The sequence below is a fragment of the Priapulus caudatus genome, unplaced genomic scaffold, assembly GCF_000485595.1.
Source record: "Priapulus caudatus unplaced genomic scaffold, Priapulus_caudatus-5.0.1 Scaffold193, whole genome shotgun sequence".
Lineage (NCBI taxonomy): Eukaryota > Metazoa > Priapulida > Priapulimorpha > Priapulimorphida > Priapulidae > Priapulus > Priapulus caudatus.
In genome coordinates this window covers 297,689-320,239 of record NW_014577254.1, presented here as the reverse complement: position 1 = coordinate 320,239, position 22,551 = coordinate 297,689, and the positions used below count along the sequence as shown (strand labels likewise).

Here is a 22,551-nt window from a genome sequence, read left to right as displayed (position 1 = left end):
CGTCGTGTAGTGTCGTGTGTGTGTGTGTGTGTGTGTGTGTCGTGTGTGTGTGTGTGTGTGTGTGTGTGTGTGTGTGTGTGTGTGTGTGTGTGTGTGTGTGTGTGTGTGTGTCTGCGTGCGTGCGTGCATGTGTGCATTGGTGCATACCAGCGTGCGTGAGTATATGTATATATATATATACATATAGTTGATGACATACCTGATTTTTTCAACTGATACGGAACCTTGAAGTGATGCTCGAAATATGTCAGAATTTCTCTCGTAGCTTCCAGAGCATATTGAACTTCATCAACCCTGCTCGGCTGGGCATACGCCCTGATCTGCATCGAATTACAGAATCTGTAACCACTGACTACATGCCTCCTCCACATTACAGTCAAGTTTTAGAAATGTCCGCTTTTTCGGAAAAGTCATTCGATGAGCTCTTTACTTATATAGCAATACGTAGTGATACTTGTGTAGCTTATATTACTTATATAGCAAATTACATTTTAATGGACTTGATAAATATATTAACCCAACCAGATTAAATGACGCAGACACCAAGGGGATCTTAAATCTTTGACACATATGCATCGACTGTGAGGACAAACATGCATCTAAGAGAATGACCTTTATGGATTACGGTATTACAAGGCTACATACGCGTTACTACCAAGATTTACGAAATGGGGAGAGATCATGGAACCAACCTATACTAAAAATGACTAGTTATTCAGTAGAAAGAGGCGAGTGAGAAATGAATAATATTATGATTGATAATAGAAATAGAAAAAGGAAATAGAACTAGATAATAGAATGAATAAAAGAATGAGAAAGGAGAAATAATATTAACGTGTCTATACAAGTGAGCACTGAAATGGCGAGTAAATTAACCTTTGTGCCGTGTACGGTCTCCGTTTCCCGGTAGTCGAAATCTGAGATCACGAATGCATTCAGGTAGGTAGGCATCGGCGGGGACTCCTCAAAGGTTTCCTTAACCCATTCACCACTGAAAGAACAACGTCGTCAATTTTCTTCTAATCAGACCTTGTTGGTTTTAAGGGGATCGAAAAACCATTAGTATGTTGTAAAGATTCGTGTGCGGAAGAGAAAAGATGAATTGTCAAACAGTTGTTTCCTCGACAAAGTCCTTTCGCGACAAGAAACAAAGATCCTCTATACACGGTTACATACGACAACGATGACGACAACAGACGCCCGTCCCTGTGGTGAAGGATGGAGATCGTTCAGTGTGCGATGCAACAACAAACACGCTACTTGATGGTGCTAGAAATTCGTGACGTAATCACTTTAATGAAACCACGACGAGACGCTATTTGAAAATTACTGTGTTTACTCGTGTATAAGTCACGCTTTTTTTGTACATACCTTCAATAAAAAAAATCTGGACTTATACAGAGGCTAAGAAATCACCCCTAGTATGGGCCCCAGTTCTGTCACAAAAATTGGGTGCGACTTATACACGAGTAAATACGGTAGTTACAATTACCAAGTGACCCTCCTGCTAGTTTCTGAATGTCAATTCGAGTAATCGCTCACTATACTCACTCCACTTCGCTAGCTATAACCGGAGTGTTGTAGATGGCGCTGTGCCAATCCTTCCGCCACATGGCCACTTTAAACGGTGTCGAAAAACGAGGCTCGTCAAAGCAAGGGAAGACCCTGCGCGCGGATATTGACTCCAACTGGCTAACCATCAACCACCTAAAAAACAGTACAACGACATCACCACACGACATGGGTTAAAAAATATATTATTCATATTTTATAATTATATTAAATCTACAGTTGCGATACTGCAGTAGCCTGCCTACAAACTCTTTGTCGATAGTCAGAAATCACAGGAATAGATTCGTGTTCACGTTCTAGCTAACTAGAGCTAATGATATAATTCTGAGAAATATATCCTCAACAAAGCCACAATTAAAAAAATCTTTATTTTCCCTCACCCGACCCAGGCTGAAAAGTTTGGGAAGGTAGGTAGGCTCTTTTTAAGGGGTCTTTTTACAAATTCAGCATGGTGTCTACATGCTCGGGTGTGCTTGTGTGGAGATTTTTATGTTGAATGTTTGTTTTGCTTGGTACATTTGATTTATATAATGTAGGTACAAAAAGAAGAAAAAATCCTTTTTGGCGGGTCGGTCGGCTTAGGCCAAACAAACAATATTTTTATTATGGCCCAACTGATGTAAACTGCAGCCTTTCTGCATGTTTCACTGAAATCTATGTAAAGTCTGAAAAAAAGTTGGTGCACAATAATTCGTTACTGTTGCTATGCTTACTTTGTCGCACCGTTGTCATCCTTGTAACTGTTGAGGTAAATACCAGCCAGGTAATCAGCTGTAAGGTTGCCTCTGAATTCCATTTCCAAGCTGTACTTTTGATTTTTAGATAGATAACTATCTAAATAGATCTCGTAAAGGTGTTTATCCGCGACAAAACTGGAACCAGTTACGCTCGGGATCAATCCACCAGTTTCTTCGTCGCGTAGAACGACCTCAGTCACATCCAGAGCATCTTTGTGCAGGAATATACTGCTCGTGGGCTCTTCACACTGGATTGCGATCTTTACCTTTCCTAGTGAGTAATCACAAATTCAGTAAGTGTTTTGCAACGAACGGAATCTAACGTATGTTGTTATAAACAAGAAAACCATCCAGCAAGACAACCAGACATATGCCATCCAGCAAATGAACTAGGTATGCGTGCCCTATTGGTTATCCTACCGGACTGGGTCAGTATTGCATAAAAACGCCGCAAGGTGGTGTACTCTTCTCCAATTGCGAGTATTAGAGGTGACCAAGAGAACTCGTGTGCAGAAATATGGGGCCAAATGTAGCAGCGGCACAAGTAATGGCGATACTGACCAGTTTCATTGATGACAAAAGAAGAAAGTGTAAAATATAAATCCAAACTGTGCCCAATAAAATGTAAGATACGTGGGACTGTATAGGAATCAAACCTCACACAGAGTAAAACACAGGCGTGGCGCCACAGGGAATGAAGTAGGCACAGCGGAAAAATCACAATTGTTGTTGTATCTACATCACATCAGTTACGTACTACCCTCTGTATCTACATCAAATAGGTTATAACCCAGTGTATCTATGTCAAAACATGCAGTTACAGCAGTTTGTAGCTACATCAAACAAGTTACAATACTTGGTATCTATTACAAACAAATCAGCAGCAGTCGCTGTCAACGCAATCACTCCTAAAACTTTTTCTTTATCTGATACATCGACAAACATATTTTAGAGCTGTCGTATGTATGGATCGTTCACAAGGAACGTGGTTTCTAGAAATTCATTACGGAATTTCGCATGAAGAGTTATTTCCAAAATGTTTTGTTGGAATTTGGGGTTTTGATAAATAGAATTATTTCTAAGCTACGGTGCTGTTACCATGGGTGCATCCGGCTGCAATTGTCATTTAGTATATAAATTTAGTATTTACAATTGTAGACCCATACCTGGCGGCGGTTTATGTGCCAATAACCTAGTTCAAAAATATAATCATAAGGGTATAACAGCAAACTTTCTTGCTGCTATTGATATGTCATCTTGGTTTAACTGCTAGTCAAATTAATTCATATATCACTTAATTATAACATTCAATTTCTTTCCTGCAGAGTCCTGCATAACTCTAATCGGCATTCTTTTGTTTTCCGCGCCACAGCATTTTACACTTTTTCTATATAGTTCAGAACGTGCCTACATTCCGTAGACATTGCTGACTACGCACGCATTGTTCATAATAACTATAATAAATATATATAATATATATAATATATATATATGCATGTGTGTGCGTGCGTGCGTGCGTGCGTGTGTGCACATGCGCCTCTAACCTGTGAAGTAGAATTCGCTTGGCTCCATATCTGCAGGGTCGAGATATGGATGTAACTCGACAGTATAATGAAGGGGTGTCACAGTCGCCGGAAGCCTCCATCCTACACACCGCATAACACATGCCTTCATTATTAATCTATCAATAAATCGCAATAAAAATTTTCCCAAAAATAACGAGCACTACTTGTTTGTCGCCCTTTTTTTTATGCTTCATTTTATACGAAATGAGAAACTGACAAACAATATCACTGTTGACGTGCTCATACGTAATCGCTTTTTACGGTCATACGAATGACGCAGATATAAAGCTCCGACGGTTAATTTTCGGTTAATTTTACTTCTCATTAAATTGTCGAAATGAGGCGATTACCTTCGATCGGTACGTTTGTCGGCGTTACCGGTGGCAGCGTCGCTACTGTCGTTGTCGCTACTGTCGTTGTCACTTCCTCGCAGCTTGGCTCCGGTAAAGCCAGGCCGACGATGAGGCCGGTGGCGATGACGAGGGCGGCAGCGAGCAAGACGAGGAGCACGGCAACCGTCGTGGACACGTAACAACCGCCGCTCTTCGAGGATTTCTCACCGATCACTCCTCCCTCGAGCGACACCGTGGAGTCGGTGAAATTCGCGTTAGGCATCCCGATTCCGTTTGTTATTTCTCGATGTAGAAATAAAGAGCTCTTCACCGTGCTCCCTTCACTCTCGCTCTCTCCCTTCACTCTATCTGATCAACCGCAATCTTACAGGTTTGAATGCGCCAGATTGGCAGTACTATCTCTGTGTACAAAGGGCACATCGTGCTATCAAGGTTGATAGAATATTATCAGGACGTATATGAAGAACAGAACAAAACTGTATCGTGACCGATCTATCAAATTAATTATCGGTTAGTCAAATCGATTGGATGGAGTGTCACGGGAATGAAAAAAAAATGCAATTTCATGGCGGTTTGCCTTTCCGGCTTTATCTTTCACTTAAGGAGTGTACGGTAGATTCTGTTCAATGTTATCCGATGCTCGGGTGTCAGGTGCAGTCAATATTTGTCTCCATAATCACAATGTTTTTCCTAGCCAAGAGACAGTGTCTTATACAAACGCAAAACAGTCTGTCGTCGCTCGACCCAAATTATAATCTCTATATAATATCTAGTGTATACAATACTCTCACGCCTAGGCTCGTGTATATAACCAGGGTGCGAAATTAGCGGGAGTCCGGAATCAAATAGTCTCTGATTTACTGCCGGACTCCCTGATTTGACATATGCAGGAGTCCGTGTAACTCCCTGATAATTCTGCTATACTGACTAGTTCATTCCGGAGCACGCCCTCGTGGAATTACCGTATTTTTTCAGGTAATGTCCCAAGAAAATTTGGCAGACGTGCAACTGCATAAATCTTAAAAATAAGCACATGCGTTATTGTTAATATCTTTAAGTTTGAACCTCAGACTGCGGACTCTCTAATTTTGCTGCGGACTCCCTCTTTTTGAGGGTAGAGAGTCCAGTCCGTTGGACTTCAGTGTTCAAAAGTTAATTTCTACCCCTGTATAACCATTATACATACCAGCAACAGCTACTCATACATACATGATCACGTAGATTATAAAGCAAGCAATGACATCCTCAGCATTCTTCTATTTAATACCCGATTGGCTTTTATCCATGTACTAGCTGGGCGGCGATGCCCGGGATAAAGGAGAAAAGAGCTAGAATTTAGTCTGCCATGACGGCTGTACTGATGTTATTCGGATTTTATAAATCTGTCCTAAGAATTTCACTTCGGACAATCGGTTAACATCGGTTAATGTATGTGATAATACGTGCTATCTGTATTTCATCAGATACAGATAGCACGTATTATGACATACATTATCACATACATTAAAACCCTTATAGGGCGAGTGTCGACTATAGTCGAGCGCTAGGATTCCTCTTTACTTTTCTGCTGTGCTAGGATTCCTCTTTACTTTTCTGCTGCAGTGTATAGTCAAGCGCTAGGATTCCTCTTTACTTTTCTGCTGCAGTGCGCTACTATTTTTACGTTCCATGTATGAAATTGAGATTCGATTCCGTACTTTCGGATAGATCCATCATTTCCGGGTTTAAATATAAATGTTTTCGGTCAAATTTTTAGCCAAAAAGTGGCCAAAAATAATATTTACCTACAAAAATAGTGGAGTTCCAAAAAAAAATGAAAATCTCCTTTTCTATTTCTTCCCCTTTTTTTGCAAATGTCGTGGCGTCATGCTGATTCAGAATATATATGGTGTTGGGGGGTCACCTCTTACAGGTCTCGAGAAGATAGACGGACAGACAGACAGACAGATGGACAGACCGACAGACAGATACGGCCATTTATGTAGGAGATTTAATATGCGTGCCGAATACACACATATCAGCTATGGACTGTTTGACATGGAGGAAATCCCTTTGGATTGCGTAGGGTTATATCGCATATATACTTGAACTGAAAATATCGTAAGACTGACTGAACAAAAGTGACTGAGTGAACAAAAATCTGACTGAACAAAAGTGACTGAGTGAACAAAAATCTGACTGAACAAAAGTGACTGAGTGAACAAAAATATGACTGAACAAAAGTAAAAAAACAGAAACATTTTAATACGTTGTAAAAATATGTTGTAAAAAATAGCGGTGTGTTTTCAGGGCTTCATCTGCACATATTTAGTATGTATGCCCCGGGGACAAACGACAAAGACAGCGTCTGGTCAAATCTCTGAGTCACCGGTCAAATCTGCGGGGCACCGGTCAAATCTGTGGGGCACCGGTAAAATCTGCAGGGCACCGGTCAAATCTGCGGGGCACCGGTCAAAACTGCAGGTCAGCAGTCGTTGGTCAAATGTGCGATGAAGTGCAGGACAGTTGCACACCAGCACTTCGGATGTCGCAAAAATCTAATCCGCTTCACTTTACGCTACTTACTCTTATTTTTATCAAGATATAAACCCATGACGTGTACGGAAATTATTAGTGCAAAAAAATCAAGGGCCATGCCACACCGTAGTGCCTAAAATAAGCTGATTTTTTTAAACTTAGGATAGCATACCACTGAAACAGTGCGAATCTGTTAGGATATTATGTTCTAACAAAGCTTTTGGATTTTGTTGGAAGAACCATTTTCACTGTTTTTATTAATTCACAATTGCATTAATGGGAAAGGTTTCGAATATCATTATTAAATAGATTGCTTCATGAATTTGTTGACTTACGATGTGGTCAGAGAGATACATACATGTTAACAACCACGTGCAAATTACAGCCAAACTTTTATTCAAACTACTTTCGTTACATTGCAATAATCATTTGTGAATGTATTAGATGTATATAACCAATAAAACCCAACAACAAAATCTCCTGTTAATACCATGATTCCCTTCCCATTCAGACACATTCTTGATTGGTTGCATGTAAAAGCCAGAGTAAAATAACAATTACGTGATCAGAAACCTTGCTTGCATATGGGTGAAATACACAAAATTTTACACATGCTTTACATGAGTATATCAGAGCACACAAACTGTTTTGCAATTCACTGAAAATATTTTCACTGGACACGATTGGAAAATTTCTTCATTATCTTTAGCTATATTATCTCTTGATTTTATAGTTATAAACATTTATATTCTTCCTTAGGTTAATAACATATTTAATAGTACCTCATCAATATATGCACAGTAATCAAGTTTATATTGACAGATCTAAGGTTAATAAAACGGGTTCATTTGACGTGCATAGAAATATTAGTAGAAGTAGAACTCAACCACAACTAGCTCACCTGGGTCGAGTTGGATTTGTTCGTCAATTTTAATTTTATCCCCGATCTTGAACCTCGTTCCATATTTGACGACCACCTGAAGTATGAAACGGATTTTATAACACTGATATTTGATTTTTCTTGTATAACCATTTAATAAATCTAAACGGCTGAATTTCCAAATAGAAACTGGAGACGCTAAGAAAATTAGTTTAACATCGATTTTAAACTAGTTTACAACAGATAATTACATGGTATCAATTGTAATTAGTGGAGATACTGCATATTAAATACTTAAAAAATCAAGCTTCGCAATTATGTGATACGTACACACTACTAACTACACTTACGTAGCTTTACAAACACAAAATAACTACTACAACAGTACAGGTTTTCTACACCGAACATTTCTCTCTGCTATGATGTTTCATGACTCACCTCTCCCTCATTGTTGGCAGTAACATCCTCACTGCTTGCATACAGCTCAGCTTCATATCCGACGTTCATAACACACAGGTACGACGGTTCGCCGTGCTTGAAGTTACGACTGAATGCGAAGAGGTTATCGGTTGGCGTTGCCAACACTAAATCTCCTTCCTGGAAGCTTCTCTTCGCTCGCAGGGCGACGAGAGCCTTGTAGGTGTTTAGAGTCGAGTTGTCAATCATCACTTGAAGCTGGCCAAAAAATCAGCAAGGAGTTAATCAATCGATTACTCAATCAATCAGTCATCTAACTTTAAAGCCACCAATCGATCATAATTCAAAGAAAATCATATAAACACTCCTACCTGTACGTTGATAGTCTTGTAGTCTGGATGCATCGGCAGCCATGTTTCTGGGTTTGTAGAAAAGCCGGCAGATGGTTCGGAAGAATCCCATTGCATCGGGGTTCTCGCCGGATCCCTGGAGTGCTCCTGGTACCGATCCTGTAAAAAGAAAACAAAAATGATGTTCTAGTTGCCCATGACATAGCATTTTATCTCTGTGAGCTATCACACAGTCTATCACACAGTCTATTTGCATTTCGAGATACTGATTCCAAACCCATTTACCTGCCGGTGTCCAAATTAATTTGATTTTTAATTAACTTATTGGTGCACTGCAAAAGCATTCCATAATTATGTTACTGTCACTTGCCTATGTTTGATTTTGCTTTCAAGTAATATCAGGAGTAAGATAATATAGGATTATATTATGTACATATTATATACTCCTATATTATCTTACTCCTGGTAATATCATAACAGAGTTGCAACTTGTTAGATGCACCAGTGTAACATTCCAGTTCCACTAGGCACACAGATAAATTTGTGGTTGCACTGGTGCCCACATTCACACATGCACCATTACCTTAAACCATGACTTGGCAACATTGTCTCTTGCAGAACTGTTGCAGAGTGGATATGAACAAACATACCTATAAAGTTAATATACCTACACGATGACACATGCTGTATAATTATGAACTACCAAAATACAATTTATGGGAATTAAAATATATATACAATATATATTGCGTGGTCTATATATATATTATATATCAAGAGCTAGTAATAAATAATAAGGTATTAATAGCTCTTGACACACACACACACACACACACACACAACACGCACATGCACACCCACACCAACACACATACATAGCCAATATCACATTATTACTATAACCGAATCTGTACATGTATATTGCACGTACATGTCCAAATTTTGGTAATTTAATATACATGAATAAAATGATAAAAACCAGGTTTTCCCCTTTTTAATTAAATATAATATAATCCAAAGCAATAATTCTTAAATTTTATTAAAAATTGTTTTTTTCCTTCCAAAAATCGTTGTCAATAAAACTTTGATAATTAAAAAATAATCCCTGATATCAGAGCAACTTCCATTGTTAACAATAAGTTCCAGCAGGAGAATGAACCTAAAATCACTGAAGTGTCGTGACTTGTTATTCTTAATCTTTGGTGGTATCTAGTGATAACAACAGTCATCTAACAATAATCTATCATTATCTACCACTGATAAAAGTTAGGTTTTATGATAAGTTTTTACTCACAGGTCCAAGAATTAACCCGCGTGGGTCCCTGGTCTCATTAAAGGTGATGCTTCCGTGGTCCAACATGCCAATCTCTTCGCCATAGTAAGTCGTCGGCGTTCCAGGCAACAGTAACAAGAGAGCATTCATAGCACTTTCATAGGTCCCTCCCATTTTGCTAGCAATACGTCCTTCGTCATGGTTCCCTAGAACCCAATTCGACCACCTCCCTTCTGGCACCATGCCAAGAGAGGTATTGACCAAACCATATATGCAGGCTCCAGTGTGGCATTCCGGACCTAAGCCTCCGATTAGGTCAAAGTTGAAGGGCATGTCAGCTACATCGTAATGTTTGGTGATTGTTTCAACGTCGGTATACTCGGTAATGTATACTTCATTGACACTGAATCTGCAATGAAATTTTAATATTCACTATCAATTCCCTTTCCCAAAAAAGCCTAACTCATTTTTTACCACAGTCACCCAGTTTTTAGACAGATTTCATCTATTTTATGATAATTTTTAGGATGATAAATTTGAAGCAAGCACATGTAATCACTTTTTGATCAATATCTTAAGCAGGATTCAAGCTACGTTTGCCGTGAAGCTCATGTGGATCGACAAATTTTTTCCCCAAGTATGATTGTGCACAGGGTAGTAGCCAGGACAATTTTAGTGCCGGCTAATATCAGTGATTGCGAACGTGCGCTGTACGATGCGATCAGATGAAGATTTTACGCATAATTATGGTTGAGATTAAACTCAGTTGTTTTTTAAAGTAATTCTAAGTGTATCAGTTGTGATTATTTGTGGATTGATGCTCACTATTTTGAAGGTAATTTTACACAAACTCAATCATTTTTGTGCCGGTCGGAAGGATGTTATTTAAAGCTGCGTGATGGTCGGCCAACACCAGAGCCGGCTATTGGCGCCCGGCGTATAGCTACAACGATGATTGCGCATATTCCACATAGCGACATGTCGCAAGCCACATTGCACATTTTATACCTACATATGTTTTTCAGCTGTGGTGCCATACTCATTCATGACCTGTCTGAATTCTCGCAGTCGCTCAATTGTATCTGGAAGGTCCAACGTGTAGATGTGTTTCAGATATTTGTAGTCATCCTGGAATTAAGATGACAGTATATAGACAGTAATAGTATTATGGAAGTATTTGAGCAAACCCATGCAAGATAGTAACCCAGAAACAGTCAACCCAAGAAAACAGTCCATAAGTTAAAGGTATCCATAGATATCCGTAATTTCAATAATGAATGTAATCATTTGTCGGACTAAACATTCGGTGAGTAAGGTAGGAAGCTAGAACCTATAAGTTGAAATATTAGGTTTAGTAATACCAGTGACAGACATGCACAAGCTGGCAGATATTTGGGAAGAAACATAAGGGGGTGAGAGTTGGACACAACTGTAGCCAGGTGGAACAACAGACAGCTCTGCATATTTCTCGATCAGGTCGATTTAGTGAAGAGATCCCAATAGAAGACTAGCTAGCAGGTTACATATGCCTCTTGCAACTTGAGAAAAAAGTACCCTATTCACCCACGTATAGGACGCATCCATGTATTAATCGCACCCCATATTTTGCCTTGAAAAGTTGGTATAGACATTGGTACATTAACAAGAATTCTTAGCCTTGTGTATAAGTCGCACCTCTGATTTTTATATTGAAGTTGTGTGCAAGAAAGTGTCACTTATACACGAGTAAATACGGTAGTATCTGCTGTTCCGTGTATAAAAACACAAGTGCCGCAGAGCGACAGCGCTCACCTGACGGCAGGTGTTATGATGCTAAACTCACTGGCAAATGAATGAAGAGCACCCTCCCATCCCATCGCTGTTGTCTGGTGTTCTGCTGATAAATTCATTTGTGCATAGCAAGACGTCTTATACATGTCTTCTTTATTCTTGTTTGACTTTCGTAGCCAATTGGAACAAATATATCAGATACACTTTCGCACCCACCTAATCTCTATGCATTGCAGACACATGTGCATTGCAGGTTGGCAGGCAACAATTATGATTAGAAGCGTGCCAGCCATGGGCTGCCCCGTGTTTTTGCCTACCCACACGAGCATTCACTGATTCAGCCTTCAGGGTGCTATAGACAGACTGCTTTAGAAAATAATATAATAATATGATTTAAGGAGCGTAAACCTTGTTCAACAAACATTTGCCTTTGCAATAAACTGTGCAACTGTAGCCTCACTTCACACAGGTATGCGCTCTAATAATAGCAAAAGCAAGTTCAGTCCTTTTTAACAGTCAACATCAAATGTTAACCCTCCTCTTGAGGGTCAAAAGGGTTAGCCGACAACTTACTCTTGCAATGTCACAGAAAGTACATTTAATGGTCCTTTCAATAAAGCCATAAAATGGTAGGTCACCGGCTAGAACAAAAAAGTTTTCAATCGCTCCGTCAGACCATGTCCTCAGAAAATGTCTAGAATCTGCCCTGAGCCCCATTGACCTTTGACCTGTGACCCTCCAATTAAGGCACAGTGATGGCTTTTCCTACCATGATGCTATAGCATCAACTATCACGAGCCTAGGTCGAGCCGTTTAGATTTGTGCCGCAATTCTGCATTCACCTCCCTATACCTTAAGTTAAGGAGGGAATGTTTCTTCTCCTTCTTACACCCTCTTGACTTTGACCTTTGACCCGCAGCTTCGACATGCCAACTTGTCGATTTCTCAGCCCCACCCCCTCACGTCCCCAAGCAAATATCGTGACTGGACGTCGAGCGTGTTAAGATTTGTGCCCCGCAACTGTTGACGCACGGACGCACGATGCACGCTTCATAGGCGAATTCTACAAGCTGCAATCTGACTATGTCAGATGAGCTAATTAAAGTATAGTTGTGTAACTTTTAATGACTGTCGCTAATTAACAGTTATCATTGGATATGCGTCGAGCGCAGAGAGCGTATTGTGGATGGGGAGATGGAGGGAGGGGCGGTGGAAGGGGGCATGCAATTAGCCAAAAAGCAGTTGCGCGAGATAGCGCGTGCAAGTGTCATCAATAATCAAAAGCGATGGCATCACCCTTCGTGGTGATAACCTCCACTCAGTGTGCCACTCGCAGCCAGAAAACTGTAGCCTGCAGGGCCATAGGCTCTAAAATAGCTCAGCCCGCCAGCAAAGCTGTAGCCGCCATTTGGAGCAAATACAGTAAAAAACAGCAAATATCATGTTCGTGCTTATGTTTATAGTCATTTTACAATAGTCCCATAATCATAATCGCCTCGTGTTTTCCTCCGCTCTCGATGACTGTTGTTAATGCTTCCGTTGCCGTGGCTCACAACTAAGGAAACGCCAACATCGTTGTTATCAAGGCAGCGTAATAATGACAAATAATATTTTGTCATCTAATAAGACGCTCCTGTTGTATATGTAGCTCCTTGTAACTAACAGTACTTCCACTTGACAGCAGAGAGACAGACGGTAGCTGGTACACATCGGCGACTTCTATGGGGCTGGCCAAAACTTTTGAAAATTATAAGCTCTGAATCAATCTAGAGCACATCAGGGTACTCCAATAGCTTACACTAGAAACAATTTTGTCGAAAACAAAAAATTTTAGTAAAATTACCATACTGTAAATTTGATGGCACTGGATTCCGTCTGTGGAGTGTGGCCGAAGTAAATGTATATTTGTTAGACTATACAAGCCTCTTACCGTAGGAAGCCTTTATTTAGCTACACCCTGTATAAATTTAATATATATATTTTTCAAACGTTAAAAACAATATGACCACGGTTAAACCGGCAAGTGGTGCGACGAGAACTGGTAAAACTGCGTTTGGCATACTATAAGGTAATAGCGCCGTGCTTTGCAGTCTCAGTGACTTAAATTAGAACATGTTGTTAAAAACTGAGATACAATTATTATTAATTTACTGTAGCAGATATCCAACCCATGAAATATATATCAAATCTTCTTAATATATTAAAACAGTATACTGACTCATTGTAATAATTATGATTAGAAAGTGCCAGTTACAGACCCCCAGCAGTGCGTAATGGCTGCCCCCAGTTTTTGCCCATACCGCACAGCCGAGCATTCAGGTTCATTACAAGTGTGGCAATACAGGGTGCTACATGCAGGTGCTAATACAGAGCGCTCTTAGAAAATAATATGATAAAGAGCTGTAAACCTTGTTCAACAAACATATGCCTTGCAATTGCACTAGAGCAACTGTAGCCTCCACATCCACAATAGCACAAGCCAGTTCAGTCCTTGTCAACAGTCCAACAATGCCCATGTTTAACCCTCCTCTTGAGGGTCAAAAGGTTATCCGACACTTACTCTTCGCATGTCAGCAGAAAGTACATTTCATGGTCCTTTCAATAAAGCCAAAAAAATGCTAGGTCACCTCTGAAACAAAAAAGTTTTTCAATCGCACCGTCAGACCATGTCCTCAGAAAATGTCTAAAATCTGCCCTGTGCCCCATTGACCTTTGACCTGTGACCTCCAATTTCGACACAGTGATGGCTTTTCCTACCATGACCTAGGTCGAGCCGTTTAGATTTGTGCCGCAATTCTGCATTTCCTCCCTATACCTTAAGTTAAGGAGGGAATGTTCCCTTCTTTTACACCTCTTGACCTTTGACCCCCAGCTTCGACATCCCAACTCGTTTTCGGATTACCCCCCCACGTCCCGAATATCGTGCCCGTATGTCGAGCTGTTTAGATTTGTGCCCAACTGTTGACGGACGGACGCACGCACGGACAATCATGCGATTCTACAAGCTGCATCTGACTATGTCAGATGAGCTAATAAACTGTTGTCTCTTACAGCTGTTATATTCGGCTTGTTGCTCGGGGGTTCGTCCTTATTGTAGTAGTCTGTATCCTCGTGTATGTGAGACACAGCATCTAATCTGAATCCATCTACTCCCTTGTCCAACCAGAACAGAAGAATATCCTGTGACAAATACAACAAAAGGTCAATGTATAAAGAGCAGAAACGTCATTTACAATTTATATTATAATGTATAAATAATATGAATGCAAGCACAAGCTCAATAATGGCTGGTCAAATAATCACTCAATCAATCCTGTATACGAAATATAGCATGTGTACCTGCATTTCTTTGACAACTTTCGGGTTGTTAAAGTTGAGGTCTGGCTGCTCAGCCAAGTACGTGTGTAGGTAGTACTGCTGCCTTGTTTGGTCCCACTTCCATGCCGACCCTCTAGGTACACTTAACTGTAATAAAAATCTGTTTAACCATTCGTTGGCTCAGGCCACTTTCTTTATCTTTATACATGTTAAGTAGCGATTTTAATAATCATCCAAGTAATTATAGTTGTTTACTTTGATATATTTGACAAGTCAATTAATGACTATATACAGATAATAACACATAATAGTCTCTGACAAAATGCTTCACTATGGTACTACGTACCCAGTTGTTGGGTGGACAGCCCTGGGGCTGGTTGCCACTACACGATGTATCACACGACATGGTATTGCAGTCGCGTTTATCAACCCACACGTAATAATCGCTGTACTCGTTGTCTCTGCTCTTCCTGCTCTCGACAAACCACGGATGCTGGTCACTGCTGTGGTTTGGCACAAAGTCCATCACTAGTTTTAGACCTAATAACAAAATTTTGTGAAGTTCTTCTCACTACTATATTTATGCGTTATTCCTTTATCAGTACTAATCCAACGAGAGAATGAAAATATTTCATACACCACGCTGATATAAGTTTGGGTTTTGCAATTTTTTTTTCCATGTCCAGTAGTCGCAATTTGTTTGGAGTTTTACTGTTACGAGGAATACATCTTGACATTGTCTACAAAAGATGCCAGATCCTTGTTGAACGGAAGAAAGATAAGATCTCTGGAATAAGATGTACATAAGAAACTATATGTGAAAAATGAAAATATGAAATTATTAGTCCTGAATTGGGTTGGTTTTGTTTTTATTTATAACTTTTTATTTCTGGCTATAATTATGACTCTTGATACAACCCGACTATGTCACGTACGTGATCAGTAGTCGATGTGTTTGTTTCTAATCTATGTGTTTATTACCTTTTTCATGCATTATCCCCAGTAGATGTTCAAACTCCTCCATAGTACCAAATATAGGATCGATGTCCACATAGTCAGAGACGTCGTAACCAAAATCCTTCATCGGAGACTTATATATGGGATTCATCCAAATCGTCCCAATTCCCAGTTCTTGCAAGTAGTCCAAACGACTGGAAACACCTAAAATTACCACGAAAACGCGTGTTATCACGACATACAGATCACTATCTCATTTAACAATCAATTAATTAAATAAACATAAATTATTAATCAAAACAAAATAATCGATTAAAAATAATTTTTTAAATAATAAATGGCACAAATAAATCAGAACGAGCATCGAAACGCAGCGGCTGACATGTACACCTTTGAGATCTCCCACGCCGTCACCGTCGGAATCTTGGAACGATCTCGGATAAACCTGGTAGATTACCTCCGTCTGCCACCAGTCCAGGCTCTCCTCCGGACATTTCTCCTCCAGGACAATCAGGGCGATGACGGCTGCGACGATGGCGAAGAAACCCAACCAGAAGGTGATAAATCCAGCCCATCGGAGACCGACCCAGAACGGCTTCTGCGAAAACTGCAACAGCTCTTCCTTCGACATTCCCGCGTAGGGTTTGCTGCACAGCGGTCGCTGCTCGACTCTCTCACCCGCTTCCACCTCCTTCGCCTTGCTGTTAGCGAATTCAGTCCCATGGTCGGCGGTGAAAGCAGTGTTTACATGGCCGCCCGCCGGCTCTTCCGTTGATAATGATCGCAAACCAGTCAGCGACACATTGCTGGTCTCCTTCCCTGTTGACACAAGTTTGCAATGACGTGTATTAATTAAATACAGACTAACTTTTACATCAATTTTCTAACAGTCAGGATCATTCATAGGTGTGATATGTATATTGAAAACCATGCAGACCTTAGCTTTGAACATGATTGTGCCTATATGCATTGTACTAGAGGTCTTTTAATGGTATTTACAAATTACATAGGCCTACAATTATAAAAATGCTGTTGTAATTATAGACTCAATTATGACTACTCCAAATAGTACAATGAATCATAACATGAATATATATATTTATAATATTAATTATTATTTTTATTTAAATATTTTTCACACATCTCAAAATGATGTGCAGAATGACAAGCATTTATCACAAAATGATAAACAGATGTGGACAACCCCTCATACCAGGCAATGCATCCACCTTCACTCATTCCCATATCTTTCCTATTTCCTCTTCCCTTCCTTCATTTTCTCCCTACTCTGCCTACCTCCCCTCGTTACTGTTCATTCTCCAGGTACCTCCAGCACATCTTCCTATTACACCCACTATACGACTTACCTTCTCTTACAGCTTCTCCCCCTCCTTCCCCTCACTTCCTCTACCTTCTCTCTATACTCAATCACTCACTTCCCTCATCCACCTCCTTCCCCTCACTTCCGTCCTAGTTACTCTCTAATTTCATACGAACAGGCACATATGTTATCTGAACTGGTCAGCTATGGGTACATACAATGGCTGTCTGCTCGCAAAACAGAATATTATACTATAGCTGCCAAGACACAGATTGACTAAAAATTATCACCAACCCACCGGGATGGTTCGTTTTCACAATCCACCAGCCCGTGTACAGATCCTCTATCCTTGGTTGAGTATTACATTTGGCCTAGGGGTGCACCAGAACTATCCGGCCGAATCCCCAATTTTTCAGAGTTCCGGTTCCGGGGTGATACTCCATTAGGAGTGTTCCCAACTTTAATGTCATTAATGGTCATAATAACATATATATATTATTATATATATATATATATATATATATATAGTCAGGCTTTTCAGATTTGAAAAGTACAGGAGGACTACTAATGACTCCTAGGACACATAGGGGGTCTTTTCACGCCTCCATAATCACACCTTTAAAGGCATGATGGAGAAGCTCCACTAAAAAATCACACCCTTAAGAGTTAAGAGGCCATGATGGAGAGCGCCACTAAAATCACACCTTTAAAAGGATGATGGAGAGCTCCTTGAGGGCTCGTCCATCAATGCCTCTTGGGTCATGATGATGGAATCAATGACCAATCCTCAGTCTAGAGTGAAATCCAAAACGAAAATTGGGATGTCATGTCAATCTACTGATTATCATTCAATCTTCACGCTTCATTCATTCAATGGCTTCGTCAGGATTACATTTTTTCATCCAACAACCCAACACTAGCACACAGATTAATAAAAGAGTTGATCGGATGTAAAAATAAACTTGTTTTATTTATTTCTGATTTCCATCCTTAGAGATTCTAATCCATGTACCTGCAAATTTCAGCACGAAAATATCGATCACAATCCATCAAACAAACTAGCCAAATTACTTGTACGTAGTTAGCCCACGTATGTAGCCCCTCCAGCCCTACGACTGTTTCACGTCGGCAGAAAACCACTTCTCGCCACGTTATATAGTAGAAACGAGCAGGTAACTTGTGGCTACCGTATAGGTACCTGTATTTGGATGCTGTTGTTTAGTTATATTTATATATATATATAAACCAGAGGGTAGTAACCAGACCTGTACCTCTGCCATACGTTCAGTTACTTACACACACAAATTGTTGTGTGTTGCTAACCTTTTTGTACCCCCCTACATGAGAACTCTATGGAGCGCTATTCAACATAATAGACATTACTTTTGGTGCGCGATTTCAACCACTTTTATGTAGGCGCGGATGATGCGCGCACCATGGCACGAATTTCGTCAGTGCGCGGTGGAGCGCCGAGCGCGATCGCGCCCCTTAAAAATGAAAGCCTGCATATATATATATGGTCATGGTCATATATTAGGTTTGTGGTTTAATGTCATTTAGGTTAGTGAAAGTTGGGAACACTCCTAATGGAGCATTAGCCCGGTTCCAGCAGGAACCCTTCAGAAACAGTCGGCCGGAACCGGAACTTTTCCTAATTTCATTTCTGCTACAAGCGTCATCAATCAAGATCAAAAGTTCAGTCACTGAATGTAGACTTCTAAAGATGGCTTATAAGTTTGGCTTGCACTTATCGAATAACACAGAGCAGGGGTCGAAATTATATTTTTATTATGGTATCCATTCGCTATACCAGGTATTGAAATCCGGTATCCCCCCCAAAGATCTGGTATCCAATTTTTTGGATAGTAATTTCAACAATGTTGGTATCCAAAATCTTGAAATATGCAATAATAGAATTTGAAAATTATTAATATGTAATGTAATTAATAGGCGTGTTCACACACAAGAAAAACCGCGATGCTAATCGCGATGGAAATACCGAGATAATTGTGTCGTTGTTCACACAGGCGGAAATATCTCGCTAATCGCCGAGCGGCATAATTCTATTAATCGAACTGCGCATGCTCACTGCCGGATGTTGATACGATCGCTTGGAATGATGGGATAGAAAATACCGGGATTATTTGGGCGAGCGTTCACACACACGCCGCGGTGAGATTAATCGCGCTAATTCCCAAATAATCGCAGTCAAAAGTGCGATTTGCAGCGCGATGCTGATCGCGATACTTAGTGAGATTTCCGCTAATTCCCGCCAGTGTGAACGCGCCTATTATATAAAAACATGAAAACAGATTCACAGATATACACAGACAAGTACACTGCAGACGTATTGTCTAGTTCGCTTGATACAATGTATACACATCACATTTATGATCAACATCGGCTACGCTTACGCTTGCAAATATGCTCAACAACCGCTATCCCGATTTTGACGATTTTTTTTTTACTATCCCAGCACCAAGCATTGAAATCTGGTATCCAACACAAGAATCTACTATCCCGCAGATATCGGGATACCACTAATTTCGACCCCTGCAGAGGTCGGTAGAGAGTCAATAGAGTCAACTTGCTGAGTCATGCTGACAATATTACTTGTTAACAACTTTTAACACTATTCCGCCCAAAAAAAACGCTTGCCACTTGAACCTTGGCTAACTAACTAAAGTGAACCTAACTGATGTTAGGTGATTCATCAGATTTTCTTTTATAATCAAATACTCTTAGAGCCACAGGAATGGCATCTGTCTATATGTTGAAAATAATAGACTAAAACCAGGGATACTGCAACATGCAGGTTTTGCCACAGAATTTGCTCGCAAATAAGATGCCGGAATTATGAAAATTATGCACTGTAAGCAGCCGATTCATACACCTAACAACCATCCCGTAATTAGAACTTTCAGCATTGTCCTACTCGCCTGAGTGATGTGCCTGCTAATGATATTTCCTTCAGGCCAAGTGAGTTTGCGCAATACTGGGCCAAAACTGTCAAGTTTATTTCCAGCTAAAGTTCCGGTCCCGGCCAGAACTTAAAAAGTTGGATCCGGTGCACCCCTAAATTTTGACCCCTCATTCCTTTTCCTCATTTTCCCGCATCTATACTCTAATGTCTTCTCAATGCCTTATCGATCCTCTCAACTCCATTCTATTCCTCATCCACTTCTTATTCTCTCCACCCCTTATACCCATAAGTAATGTCCACTTCAGTGTTTCCCCTGGCCAAAAAGGTGTGAGGTGGTAAATTTGGTGCATTATAAGGACTGTTCTATGGAAGAACATTGATTTTCGTCAGCGATGCAGTGTTTTGGACAAATTTCTGTGTGGCGGCTGAGAATTTGAGCGAGGTGGCCTGCCTCGCTCGTGTCAATGCAGGGGAAACACTGCACTTCCTCATCCCTTATCAACCTATCGCCTCTCACCACGATTTCTTATCAACCTGTAACCTCCCTTGATTCCTTAAATGTACGCTGTGGCTATATGCCCGGCAGCCGGGCACGGTCTTCGATTTCCTAAATGCCCGGCAGTTCCTAACCCTAACCCTTGTTTATTTTTAAGATAACGCTGAAAACTAAAAACTGCCGGGCATTTAGGAAATCTAAGACCGTGCCCGGCAGCCGTCAGATATATGCCACTCTGTTAAATGTACCTTCTATCTATCACTTAACGACCTTCCTTCCCCCTGTCTATTTGAATTTCTTATCCTGTCTTCCATAATCCATCATCTATCTTCCTTCTCCAATACCCCGCTTTGCTACCTCAACCTACTCCCTTCTGTCTTATTCAAACATTTAAGGTAAGTGTACACAATCCCAACAATCTGTGACTCACGTATATATATTATATCAATAAATGACAATATATGTTCCGCACCTAACAGTAACACTCTAACAGTAACAAGTTTACATTTACAATTAACTTAGTGAAAAATCTTTTTAAAAATGTACTAGTACTAGTAGTACTACTACGTATACCATAGTCATGTTCCTTCATCATGTCTGTCTTGCTAGCCGTATTACTATTAGTATTAGCTCCCTTCTCAATGATGCTATAATTTAAAATGGCCCACGTAGACTGACCCAAATTTTTTACGCGTTTTATCCGAGCGTACTGGCATATAACGCAACAGTGTCAACACCGAGGCTAGGCGTAGACTAGGGAACGCCCTAGTTTTAGTTATGTGTGTAGTGTGTATGACCACAGGTAAACAGTAAAGGCAGTGAACCATGTCAACACAGGTAAATATGCCCAAACGTGTGTGACATTGAGGCGATACCAGCGCCAACGCCACTTAGCGGCAAGCAGGTAAACCCGTTAGCGCTGCATTCTCTGTGGACTAGCGTTGGGATACATGTACACATTGCATAGTCTTGATGGGAGTTATTCCATACCTTTCCCACAATCTCTTCTATAACATACATAATAATTATGTAAATTCTTCAACAACAAGAAGTAAAAGTAAAAATACACAGTTTTGTAACTGAAATACGCGCCATGTGACCATAACAATGTCAGCTTACCGGATGTTGTGGTGCTGCACTGCTGGCGATATATCTCGCCAAAATACCAGATGATATGACTAATTCTTTAAAAAAATAACAATTTTAATTGTCTTTTTTAATATAATGCTGATATTATACACGGCATTAAGTAATATTTATTAAATTACGCTTAAATTTGTACATTTGTACGTGAATATTTACAATACTTTCCCGAGTATTACGAAAAACTTAATTGCTGCTCTTGTGTTTTCACCTTCGTCGGTAATTTTCTGACAAATTTTCCTATTTTTACATTCTGTAACATTGTATTTGCAATTTATTATGCTCGCCAGGCTCGTCGGTCAATTACATGTCTCCTAGAATTATTTTTTCTGCCGCCTTATGCTAAATAATACAGGTTTTTTTATGCAAAGCCGAATGGATACGAAGTTCAACAAAATGTCGGAGGTCGAGCTCGCCGAAGTTATCCCGAGTTCTGACGATTCGGCATTCGTGACTCCGGAGGATCAAGAAGAAGATGACCAGCAACAAGCTGTTGCTCAACTTCAAGCGGCTGCTGCCACTGCTGCTGCAGCTGCTAATCAAGTGCCGGTGAATTATTGTTCATATTACTATTAGTCTAGAAGTCACTTAGTCAGCAGATTGGTGGAGTTGCGTATTACTATTAGGCCTACTACTACTACTACTACTACTAGTAATAGTGGCGAATCATTGTACATATCTCATCTGTTTCCGAGCTAGAATCCGTTGCAATCGGTCACTACTCACTATAGACCGAATAATTCTGTCCCATATAACCTTTTTTATATTTTGGTGAGGGTTATATTGGGACAGAACGGGGTTCATTGAAATTTCGTGAGATCGCATGCAAAATGCATGCGCTGAGAATGCGGCCCGTACGCCGCTATTGGCGCGAAAAAAACCCTACCATTCCCTTCTACATGGCTTTACCTTGCTACTGATGTGTGTATACTAGGGGTGTAACGATATACCGGTATATC

The 22,551-nt window shown here is 40.3% G+C and overlaps 2 protein-coding genes across 4 annotated transcripts in view; one reads left to right on the top strand and one right to left on the bottom strand.

Annotated features, from left to right (window-relative positions):
• Positions 1-7,117: 7,117 nt before the first annotated feature.
• Positions 7,118-21,543, bottom strand: LOC106807073 (maltase 2-like). 3 transcript variants are annotated; one of them, XM_014809313.1, is made up of 11 exons: positions 21,440-21,543; positions 16,100-16,528; positions 15,734-15,913; positions 15,099-15,292; positions 14,774-14,899; positions 14,486-14,614; positions 10,677-10,792; positions 9,686-10,073; positions 8,413-8,550; positions 8,063-8,299; positions 7,118-7,721 (listed from the first exon to the last, which is right to left on the bottom strand). In XM_014809313.1, exons 2-11 carry the CDS (start codon positions 16,338-16,340, stop codon positions 7,611-7,613), a joined length of 1,860 nt encoding a protein of 619 aa, XP_014664799.1. In that variant the 5' UTR covers positions 16,341-16,528; positions 21,440-21,543; the 3' UTR covers positions 7,118-7,610. The 3 variants fall into 3 exon arrangements, with proteins under 3 accessions (XP_014664799.1, XP_014664797.1, XP_014664798.1); XM_014809311.1 differs by lacking the exon at positions 21,440-21,543 and adding an exon at positions 21,023-21,120; XM_014809312.1 differs by lacking the exon at positions 21,440-21,543 and having other exon boundaries at positions 16,167-16,250.
• Positions 21,544-21,810: 267 nt separating this feature from the next.
• LOC106807074 (deformed epidermal autoregulatory factor 1 homolog) overlaps positions 21,811-22,551 on the top strand; it is an 8,322-nt gene continuing 7,581 nt past the window's right edge. Inside the window, exon 1 of the mRNA XM_014809314.1 lies at positions 21,811-22,141. Within this exon, the coding sequence (XP_014664800.1) occupies positions 21,932-22,141 (210 nt within the window). The 5' untranslated portion in view covers positions 21,811-21,931. The remainder of the gene's footprint in view (positions 22,142-22,551) is intronic.

Excerpts from the sequence above, each read along its gene's own strand:
- LOC106807073 (XM_014809311.1), bottom strand. The coding sequence starts at position 21,044 with ATGATGAAGGAACATGACTATG. Across the intron at positions 16,529-21,022 it reads GATGAAGGAACATGACTATG|GGAAGGAGACCAGCAATGTG; the intron begins GTATACGTAGTA and ends TTGTGTCAACAG. Across the intron at positions 8,300-8,412 it reads ACAAGACTATCAACGTACAG|CTTCAAGTGATGATTGACAA; the intron begins GTAGGAGTGTTT and ends TTTTTTGGCCAG.